At 45.3% G+C, this 12,015-nt stretch overlaps 1 protein-coding gene across 1 annotated transcript; it reads left to right on the top strand.

The window, feature by feature from the left end:
* The first annotated feature begins 1,581 nt into the window (after positions 1-1,581).
* On the top strand, positions 1,582-9,107 carry LOC119647523. Its single transcript, XM_038048493.1, has 5 exons — positions 1,582-2,451; positions 2,512-3,214; positions 3,448-4,105; positions 6,016-8,390; positions 8,449-9,107. Exons 1-5 carry the CDS (start codon positions 1,582-1,584, stop codon positions 9,033-9,035), a joined length of 5,193 nt encoding a protein of 1,730 aa, XP_037904421.1. The 3' UTR covers positions 9,036-9,107.
* The last annotated feature ends 2,908 nt before the right edge of the window (positions 9,108-12,015 follow it).

Consider the following 12,015-nt stretch of genomic DNA (forward strand, 5'->3'; position numbering starts at 1 on the left):
GGACCATGCCGCCAGTCTCGGCATACACTACCAGTCGCATTGCCGAAGTTGTGGAGAAGGGGGAAACCCTCAGGCACTTCTTCTACGATTGCCCACTTTAGCTAGAATCACGATACGGACACTGTTTAAGCCATTCTTTGAGGACTTCAGAGAGATGTCTAGCTGCAGGGTGCGAGAGCTGCTTTGCATTGTGAATGCTACGGACTGACTCTGAAGATCCGAGCCGGCTGGACTCTACTTCCCTGCTGTCATAACAGCAGTCACGGTTCTTAGGAGTTTGTGACATCAAAACGGCGCACCACAGCGCTGATTGGGATCCTCGGAGCGGCCACTGATACCTGCCTACCTACGTAACATCGGCGTTCCTAAATGAAATATTAAAAAGAGTCGGGGACAAACCGGCTGCAAAGACTACTACAGACTTGGGACCATTACGCTACAAATGACGGAATCTTCATCTAAAGCATAGGTTGTTGGGGTGAGAGCAATCAGGGGCTTGAAACTTCCAGCATGCTGACTTATTGTATGCCAACGGAATTGCTGGACCCAGCTCTTCCGTGGTAATTTCTAAAACCCTCCAGGCAACCTTGGTTATCGACCTAAGTGATGGGGATACTACAATGATCAAATTAACCATAAAAAAAGTCAACAAGGAGATAAGAAGATTTTTTGGTGCTCTGCTTATTTTTCCTTGAACGAGGACCAGAGTTAAGGCATGGGGATGAAAATATATGGCGAGTTTAATGGCCGAACACTTTCTTCAGGGGTTAGGATTAGGTTGTGGGCATCGCAGTGGTGTCCCCTGACATATCAGCTCCACTTAGAAAGTGGTGGGTGCTAAACGATATGGTGTTGTAGGATCGAAGAGGTATTGATTTCGTAATGGACGTGTAAGATGGAAAAGGAAACATATAAATAGTATTGAGTGCCCAAGCGAGGAACCTTGGGCGTCATTTTTGGGAAACAACCCAGATGAATGCGGCAGGCAGAGAGCCTTTAAATAGGCGATTCTAAAGGTGTTATATTCAGGACGAAATTTGAAACAGCGGAAGCATAATTGATATTTAGAATTGAGGACATCCTAATAGAAGTCGTAGTTCTGTTTCGGTCTGATTAGATGTGGACAAGACGGTTTTCGTCCTGAATATGTCACACTCATCTTGTATTTGCCAAGGTGTGTATCTAAGGGAGTGCACAACACTTCTTAGCCACTTGTGATCGTGCTGCTTTCAGTGCGGAGGTGAGGCAGGGCTACGGATGAAACCATCATTCTTAATCTTCGTATTTAATATTTAAAAAGAACCAGGTTACACTTGTGATATTATCCTGGAGTACCTATCGCTTGAGTCATATTTTTCACATTAGCCCAGGAGAATAAGGAATCTACATACACTGGAACCTTCAAACTAAACATCTTCAAGGATTCTAGGCCTCTATAGACTTCAAAATAAAAACTTCATTAGAAAGTACACAACCTAGTTGGCTGACGTTGACAACGAACTAAATCGTCAACGTTTATTGCCGATAATAACCCAAAAAACAATAAAGTATATTTTTGAGTGATTCTATTTCTTAATAAAGATGGATTGGATGTCATTCGCCACCAGTAAAACGGATACCATGCTAATGGACAATAATGGGTCGCAACTGAAACTATTAGGCGACAATATTCAAGCAAATAAAATAATAGATGGCCGAACCCTTCAACCGAGACCTGGAGGTATAAGAAACCTTGAAGCGGAAGCGCGATCACATGAAAGTATTCGATTCAAAGAACAACCTATATCTACTTTTATCGCGCCAGAGGAACTACCCCCTTGCATTTTTCCGCAATATAAGCCTCCACGTCAGACCTTTGAGCTTCTTATTGAGGATCCTATAGAATGCAGACCAAACCCCGATGAACCCTCTTATATGAGAATATATAAAGAGCTAGTTTGCGAAGAAGAGAAGGATGAGACTGCAGAGCAACAAAAAATAAAGGAGCCTGATGCTGAGCCAGTATCTACTTCAACTCAAGTCTCCCAGAAAATGATCGACACACACCACATGCCCTCTATGAGGACGAGAGATCGAAGATCTGAAGACACCGGGTTAATGGATAGTGAATTATGTATTGGTTGTGCAAAACCTGAAAATGAAATCAACTTCATGGGGGGTTTAGGACCATGCTGCGGTAACAAGCGATCTGACAAACATCCCCAACGTCCCACCACTATACAGAAAATATTCCGCATGAGAACTGGAAATTATCCCTTGATGTCCTTGACAGAGAATCCACGTCAGGCTCATTGTCCTGTTCCACGACATGGACATCATGTTAAGCAGCTCAAACAAATTTTGGAGAAGGTAGAACTAGCGGATAATGTAGACACCCCGACGGCGTCAACGTCCTCAATAGTTGAATGTGAAAATTTCGATTTAGAAAATCCCCTGAACCTTGATCTGCAGGTGAGGTCTTATTCATAATTGGGTAACTTTTCTAGGAATTACACTTGGTTTTCTATTTAGGGTCGAGATTATCGGCAAACATATGAAAAGGACGAGCAAGAAATTCAAAACGCTCGCGAGTATTACCATCAACTACTGCATATGAAACGGAGATTGATGAAAGCCGAAATTGCAAAACTGAGCGAGGAGAAGCAACGGAAACAGGAATATGCCACCCCCGAATTCTTTAACATCGACACGGACTTTGAAGAAACCGATCAGCAAAATGAAAAAGAGACCGCCAAAGAAGAGCCAAAAGAAAAACCCGAAGAAACGCCCTATCCAATATATAAAAAGGCTTCTCCGGAAGAAATTCCACTGGATACAGAACCGGAAGCGTTTGCCCAACTATATCGGACTACAACCAAAAAGGAGAATCAAGCGGTGATTGAAACCGAACTCTCTCGTCGAATAGATCGCTACTATCAACTATGGCTTACCCGGAAGAACAAAGAGCAAGAAGCTGCTGAGAAGAGAGCAGAGGAGATAAAGCTCAAAGAGGAAAACTTGATTTTCGATTTGGGAGAGCAATTCTTTGAGGACCTGCTCAAGGATAAGTATCAGGAGTGTTTGGAAATGTATAAGAACTTGCCTCCGATCCATGTGAAGAGACAATATCCGCACACTCTTCGTGAGACCAAAAATCTGAAAAAGAAGATGGCAGAATCGCGGAAAATTATCGAAGACAAGGCAGTTATTGCAACGGAACAATTTGAGAGACAAGGTAAGATAAGCTCAGGAAGGTTCATCAAGTTAGCCCTTTTGGAGAGAGTTTGGCATCCAGTCGTTTAGGTGAAAAGAACAAGAAGAGTCTTCCTTTGTTGAATCGGGAGAACTCCTCTTCTCAGTGTTCTGTTAAAGGAACAGACATTTGTTTCCATAAAAAAATTGTAGCCCACAAAGGAAGACCCTCATGGCTCTTTCGTGATGTAGTGAATAAATATCGGTTGCTTCCAGGTATCCAGAGGAAAGCCAATCAACTGTCCACAGACTTTGTGCCAATTCCCGGCGTAACAGAGAATGAAGTATCTCTCAGTGAGCAATCCACCGACGATGAAGACGCTCTGGAGGTCGGAAAAGTTGATGAGGAAACCTACAAGTTACGTGGTTTCCACTACAAACTAGACACCGAACCGCGTGGTCTCATCGATCGTAAGCACAAAACAAAAGAGGATAGACCAGAGAGAACATGTCAATCACGATCATCGTGGTTCCGACAGCTCGTGCCCAATGTTAGTCCCCCAGCATTCTTTCAATACAACCCGTCCTCCTTGAAGCGAACATATCTTCCAACCGATCCGAATATCAATCTTTTCCAAACTAAACTTAAGCCTATTAAAGAAGTTGAAAAGGCTCCGATAAGAGAGTATTTGGAAAATCCACCACCGCATGCTTATGCACAACGTAAAGAGGTTCGTCTGAAAGTGAAGAAGCCCAAGTATACCAAAGTGAAAAAGTTCAATCTAACTGGGTATATGTATGGTGCAAGGAAGCAGAAGAGACTGAGGGATTCAACAGAAGAAACAGGTGGGGGGAAAAGTGGGGTTTTTGAAAAGTTTTTCAAACAGGCCGAGGCGTATGCGGACAGTAAGAGAAAAGAGCGCCATGTTAAAAGGTAAGATTGGTTATTTATCAGGTTTTAGAGAGGAATTAACCCCTTTATCCGATACGAGTTCTTTCTGTCAAGTTATCATAGAATCAGGCATCTACATCATTTTCTGTTTTTTAAAGGCGGTGCCATCCTTTATTGATCCTTTAGGCTTTGAAATATCTATCTCCATTTTTCCATGGACCGACGAGTGGGTCGCCCCAAGGGCACTTCGCGCAGAACAGTAGAGAGCACGAGCATCTTGGCAAGTCGTGGGGGGAGCTGAAGGGCATTTCAGGTAATCACGAGCGATGGTGCGTAGGTGGAACCATATATATATATTTATACACAAATGTGTCAAAAAATCTTAGAAAGACACATCCAATCCACCTCGCCCGTGTGAGCGTCAAAGCTGGCGTGGATGTAGTGTGTGATTCGCACTCACTAAAAAAGCACCCCCACCTCTCTCCTGTCTTTGCCCCACGAAACCACTATTTAGGCATCACTTCGCGGGCGAGCTTACCTTTCGTAGGCCTTTATGTTTTCAGCTCTGCAGTGTTCCACCTCTTTGCCTTCTTCAGCAGCTCCATTCTGTCTTCATTCGCCTCACCCTTTCTTTACGCACTACTTGCGCGTGCCTCTCTCAAGAGCTGGGGTTATATCCGCACAATTGTGGGGATGACCGAAGTCCACTTTGCCTCCGACCTGAGCATTTCCCGGATTAAGTTTTGGGTGCTCAGGCCTACTCCCAAGGCTTCTTCTCTCCTTTCAGAATCTCGGGCGCTCAAACAGCACGTGCTCTGAGTTCTCCGGAATACCACGACATCTATCTGATGGACTCGCCTGCCTCCATCCGTACAGGCATCGCATCTCTCTCGCTAATAGGTCAATAGGAATCATCCTTGCAATTACGAACACCGCATCATCCGAACTAGTTCGAAATGCGCTGTATACCCTCAGCACAAACAGACAATAGGCAGAATTGATCTTCCTCCAGTTCTGTACGCTATCCAAAGCCTCAGCCCACACAGGTGACGGGTTTTGGTGCACCTACGTTCGGCATTATCCTGTCGAAGGCCGTGGTGGCCTTTCCAATTTCTTTACAGGCGTACGATGTATGCCCTTTGAAACTCAAGCTGGCATCGAGAGTCACGCCAAAGTATTTGATGGTCGGCTTTGAGACGATCATATGGCTTCCCACGCGCAGACTGATCGTATTTCTTCTCTGGCGATTTGCAATGAGGATTGCCTCCTTCTTTTCCTCCGCCAGGTTCATTCTGTGCTCACATACAACGGGAGTTCGCCCGAAGCATGAGAGTCCAGGAGCTATCCCGGTTCCCATGGTACCAGTATACCCCTGGTAAGGTTTCGTGGCCAATTACCACTTCAGATGAGTCCCCGTGCAGACTCGGGTCTGACCGTCCGAATTAGGCCTTTGGAACATTCGCCTATGGAGGTTCTCCTCGGCCACTTGGTTTTGGTTTGGCCGACAGGGTTGCCGCCCTGTCTTTCTCCCCGCCACCTCTTAGCACCAGTTGCGCTGACAGGCGTCACGCCTCCAAATGTCGGTTATGATTGTGGAAGGGGAGGTTGAACAAATTTTTCAGTTGAAAACTGCTCGAAATATTCTCGCCATCTATCCGCCACGGCTCGACGGTCGGTAAGCAGAGTACCGTTCTTGTCATTAACGCAACAGAAGTGTTGGTTCGTGTCAGTTTTTGACAAGTCGATACAGATCTCTCTCGCCATCCAGAGTGTCCAGTTTATCGTAAAGATCTCGGTTGATAGCGATCGCTTTCTTTGCTTCCCGGTTGACATTCTTATAAATTTGCCAATAGGCGAGCGTTTTATCGTCTAGGAACTTGTGGCAGAGGCGTATTCCTAAAATAAACATATCTCCTGCTAGTAACCCACTTCTACTCTCCACCGTTTTCTAGGCACCGACGTTTACGCTACCTCGGTATACCATATAATAAAAAAGCTGAAAATCTAACTAAGGATCCATGCGAAACGTCCGAAACAGAAAGTTCCGAGTGGATTCCTAATGATGATCAACAGCAACAAATTCAAAGAAAGACCAGTATCGAAAATGCATCTAAGGAAAATCTCGGACGTTCTACCTATGAGCTATTGAAGCATCATATGACCATTGCTGATATGCCTGCTCCGAAATTTCGAGAACCAACCCTCAGAAATCATCCCCGACGACCTAGACTTAGAGAAAGTGAATCATTTGTATATGATAATTTCTCAGCAGACTCGGTGAGTATCGTGACTCTAAGGAACGAAGCCAGGACTAAGACGAGGAAAGTATCACCGCGAGCTCCTTATGATGTTCCCAGACTTGTTGCAATTAAGCCCGATGCAGTCTTGCCACCAAACCTCAAGATGAAAAAATCTGCGTACACTCAACTATTCGATGCTCGACACCACCATTCTCATGCTGATCCGACCGATCATAGGACAATCAGGGTTCGCTACACAAATAAGCTGCCAGATCTCAACAAAGAAGAAAAAGTGGCTTCCGCAAAGGTTTCAAAGCAGAAACGGCCTTTTGAGAAGGCCTACCCTCGAGGAAAGGATTATAAGGAGCGCGATTTATCATTGCCGCAAATTAAATACAAATTGGATACTAAGAAACCGGAGACAATGAGCGTTGAAGAGGTGGCTAGTGCCAAGAAAGTTCCTAGCACGGTGACATTATCAAATGTGCAAGAAAAAAAGTACAAAAGCAGGGAAGCGTATAAGGATAACCTGCCCGGAAAAAGCGAATATATTGACTCTATTCGGAAGATGGCGACAGAGCTCAGACGTGAGTTGGAAAACATCAAGGAAAGTGGTAACGAATTTATAGTGAATGAGGAAGAGTATGCTGGCGAAATTATGAAGGAGATTGAAAGCATTAAATCGTGCGTCACCTCCTTAGAAAGTTCCATTTGCACAAACTTCACCAACGATAGTGGAAGCTATATGATGATCCAGGATAAGAAAATCCCTTGTGATTATATAACCAAATCGTTTGTACCTTTTGAGGAGATCGATCGAGTTCGAATCAAAGCTGCTCGGGCTGATGCTGTTGATGAATACAATGCTCCATACTATACAGTCCCCTTTTCTGGGCAGAAGCAGGATCAAATCAACCTGGCGAAACCTGCAGATAAGTTCTTTACATACACTCAAAGGGCGCGCACAGGTATACGGAAGCGACTCGAAGTTAAAACCCCTGATTTCAAGACTGAATTACTGGGCGGAAAAAATTTCAAAGCGGCATCCAGGTTAGCTACCGAATGGGACGAAAATTATCAACACGAGCTTCGCAACCGGCCAACAGTCGCACCATTTAAGAGGAAGACATCTATGATAATGCTGCGTGATGGGGTCCGAAAGAAGTTTGAGACACTTTATATCCGGGGCCAAATCACTGAACAGCAAATCATCCAGCAGAAAGAAGCAGAGTATGCCCAAGAAGTTATCAAATTAAGGGATATGTGCCATGAGCTCTTCCAAAAATGGCAAGAACGTCACTATCATTTGTCCATGCTTACGATCGAAAAAATTAAGCCCTTCTACCACAAAACGGATATACTTAAGAAGAACTTCCAAGAACTCGAGAGGGAGATGATCAAGCTCAACATGAGAATAGTTTTCACAGAAGATGATTGGATCCGTCGCACTATCCTTCAAAATTTCCACTACCTGATAATGGAGCAAAGCTGGCGATTAGAACACGACTGGATCCACTTGCAAGAAGATGGGACACTGGAGAACTTTCGAACGTCCATAAACAATCGTCGATTTGTTAACATTCGAAAACGGGATCGCGATGATGCTTGGGCCATAAAAGAGTATTACGAGAATGTCTACTTAAAGAGGAGCCACCCCATTGAAATAGTCTTCCCGGACGCGCAAACATTCAACGAGGGTGTGATTAAGCTCAAAATTCGGACATTCATCTGTCTCCTTGAGCTCCACTTTTCAATGTGGGTCCTGGCGAATCTTCAGCAGGAATACAACCAGTTTACACAGAATTCCGGTCAGTTTATTGACCATACTACGAAGTTTGTCAAGAATCGCGGTGCCAATCGATATTTCATGGAGGATCGAGCAAAGAAGTTGGAAGTAGCGACTAGGGAGCTGATTGACGAACCTTTGCTGCAAAGTGTAGGCTCACCGCGGATGAGAACTATTGAACCACTTTGCGATATGATTTATGTGAAAGTCATACCTCAGCACATAAGAAATGATGTAAAGGAAGATTGCAGTGCTATTGATAAGTTGCAGATGATATTTGGACACCTGATGGATGTCATAGGTAAGTGATCCCTGCTTGCATTATCTACCCTTATCGCTATCATATGTTTCTCTTCCAGGCAAACTAGATAATATCCCTACCAAAAAACGCCAACAAATAGAAAAGGCATATCGCAAGAACCAGGAGTACTCCCTGATGCAGTCTCAGCAAGCTTGTCTAATCGAAAAGCGAATCCTTCTTGCCCTTGAGGAAATCAAACGGAACATGACCCCACCGTACCAGAAACCACCCCGCACAGGCAAGCTCCCCCGTGTCTTCTTCAAAAAGAAGAAAGTTCTGAAGAAAGAGAAACCGAAAGTCATTTCCGAGAAAAATCAACTTTTCATACAGGCATTCACTGCAAGCGATGATGAGGAGGGCCAAATTGAGAGTGGTCAGGACTCGGAAATTCTCAATTCACTCCAGGACAATTGCATTCCATTCTATTTTGATCACTTTTTGAAGTTGCATGATTATGAACCCAATTATGATTTCCAAACTCAAGTTGAAATCAACGATGGGCCGGAGGAGCAACGGCTGTTTTATAAGGACGTTTTGGCCGATGTTATGACCAATTTGGAAGCATGGCAGTTGGCTAAACAGAAGAAAATGGAAGCGGATATTCAGAAAACATTGTATTTGTACGTAGATGACGATGCTGTGTGAGGTAGCCTAATTGTGTTTTTCAAGTTGTGAGTCTTTAAATTATCTTTGAATAATATATGTATGTAGTTATTGGGGTTGGAAATGCAATGTTTTGAATTTCGACAGAGTCGTGAGGAGGAAATCCGCTGCCGGATGCGCCTCTCCTGAGGCGTCTCCATTCTGGACCCTTCGAAAAAGATTCTGGCCCTGAGGAAGAAACTCTCGACGAGGCTGATCCTCCACCAATAAATATGCTCTTCAATCCTACCATGATGAATATGCGCAATGATTTTTCCCACAATTTTTTCGCTTCAAAAGTCTTCAACGATCCTTAACGGGTCGCTTACGATATCGGAAGTGGTGCCCCCGAGGTGCCGGAGCAAAGAGTTCGACCCCCTAGCTGCCATAATACCGGCGTCCTAGATAGTAGCCTTGAGAAAGTTTCTCGGTGACCGATATACGCCGCGGAGTCCTCGGGCCGTCGACAACCCCTTGTCGAGCTCGATGGGGTAATGTGAGTCTAGCTCTGCAAAGGTGGTAGTTGTGGCGTGTATCAGGAGCCAGCCCCTTCGGGACCCTGGCCGGGTAGTGCGCATTGAACCGGTGTTAGTAGACCCCGTTGCCCCGAATGAGCGCTGATCGGTCCATGAGTTCCGGGATCAGCTTATCGTAGGTTACGCCTCAATGAACTGGGCTAGGGGCTTTGCCCCCGAGGGTGTACCCGTTCCTGATTATTGCGGCCCGCTCCTTTGCACACGATGCACTGGTAAACAACTTAAATGACGAACAAAAACAAATCAAACGAAAATTCTGACGGATCCCGGGTCGGAAAACCGACGAAAAATGCAAAATCGTCGGATTGCAGTGGGGGATACCTCGTTGGAAATGGGAGGCGACGCAGATTCACGAAATCCAAGAATTTCGACGCTGCGACGTCGAAGACGCTAGATATGGGGCAAAATGTAGAGCCGGCGAGCCCAGGCCAAAACCGAAGATGATTCCCGGTGACTTCAATGCTTAGACCCTCGAAGGGGAAGCAGGGAGGGTAGCGGAAGGGATCGAAGTCTATTAGAGACTTTTACCAGGTGCACCTAATTTTGGTCAATGCAGTTGATGCAAGCACCTTTCACAAAGGGGGTCTATTCTTCAATCGACCTGACCTTTGTCAGCCCTGCACTGGTACCTCCTAGCACGTTAGCGAGGAATACACCAATAGCGATCACCAGGCAATCATCTTTGAGCTAAGGAGAGAGCCACAAGCCAAGGAAACCAGATATCTAAAGCCGAGAAGGGCAACAGGCTGGTCTGCAAAAGCATTGAACGAGAGATGCTTCTTGGAAGTGTGGCTAGGCCAGCCCGCGGAGAGAGTTATCCATGTCACGCAATTCATTGCCAAGGCGTGTGGCGCGTCCCTTCCTAGGAGGCGCCCATTTCCCAGAGGAAGACCCAACTACTAGTGGAATAGTGAACTGGCTAGTCTTCGATTAGCCTACCGACGAGCCAGACGAACGGCTCAGAAGGCGGTAGGTAGGGGTGATCAGGGACAAATGAGCATGTTTACAAGAGATCTGTGAATGTGATGGCAAGTCCTACAGTAACCACGGGCGAACTTTTGGAGATCTATAGTAGAATAGATGAGAACAAAGCTCCGGGCTTGGATGGCATACCTAATAGAGCCCTCAAGCTCGCCGTAAAAACTAGACCGGGCAATGTTCGCTGAATTGATCGAAGCGTGCATGCCCGAGGAGATATTCCCTAGTGCTTGGTGCTGCTATCTAAGGCTGGTAAACATTTCGGTTCCAGAGGAGGCCACGGCGGTGGGTTATGCCGATGGTTGTAGTTGCAAAGCATCTAGATGATGCTGAGTTATACTCTTGCGAAGCAATCAGTACTGTTAAGGTCTGGTTAGAGAGCGCTGGACTGGCATTTGCGGAGAAAAAATGGAAGCGGTCCTCATTACAAAGCGCCGGAAGCGAAATTACGCCCGAATTAGAATCGACAAAACATCACTTCCAAGCTGACCATCAAATACTTGGGCATGATGATAGATACGAAGTTAAGTTTTAAACAACACGCGCAATATGCTTGTGACATGGGATCCATGGTGAGTATGGTCCTGACAAGGATAATGCCGAACCTGGGAGGGCCACTGTATACTTGTGTTATGTTCATAAACTGAGCCCTAAGGTTGTGGTCTGCCTTCAGAGCCGTCTCAGATGAGGCCGAATTCGTTATCTCCGGAATGATGCCAATTAACATCTTGGCAGATGAGATGACGATTATATACAATCTGAAGTCAGTCTTTCCTTTGTCGCAGACGAAAAACGCCGAAAGGGAGCGATCGGTAAATAGATGACAGGAGCATTGGATCCACTCGGGAAATGGCCGATGGATGGATAATTATAATCTCACCCAGTTTCTGACGGGGCATGTTGGGTATCGCTAAGGTTCAAACTGGACAAATCCTCGAGGACTCAGAGCACATATTCTTCCATTGTCCGAGATTCAAAGACGAGGGGAAAAACCTAGAGGATTTTAGTGGGTAAAAATCCCACCCTCTGTTCAGGCCAGAGTTCCGCGATGCAATACCTTATGGTGGTTCCACAGGGCAGGGGGTAAGCCAGGGATGGTTTTAGTGGGTAAAAATCACACACTCTGTCCAGGCCAGAATCTTTTGAAGATTTCCACGATCCGCTCTTTTTATTCTTATATTTCAGATTTTGACGTGTTCCGAACATACCGGATTAAGGACACGAGAATTTTTGTTAATAAAGTGAAAGGGGTTGAAGCCTCCAAAAGGACCTACCCCACATTCCCGAGCCTGGTTAACATCTGGCTAATACTTCAGTGTCCGTCGTTTTTAAGGTGTTTGGAATAGCTTTGTCCTCTTAGTTGAATTTGGTCAACTCGGATGGTCTTAGAATATTACGCAATCTAAATCACATTTTTGCGTATGTAAAATCAAAAATAACTACACCCATCGGACGACCCCCTTCTATTA

Source organism: Hermetia illucens, chromosome 2 (assembly GCF_905115235.1).
Source record: "Hermetia illucens chromosome 2, iHerIll2.2.curated.20191125, whole genome shotgun sequence".
NCBI lineage: Eukaryota > Metazoa > Arthropoda > Insecta > Diptera > Stratiomyidae > Hermetia > Hermetia illucens.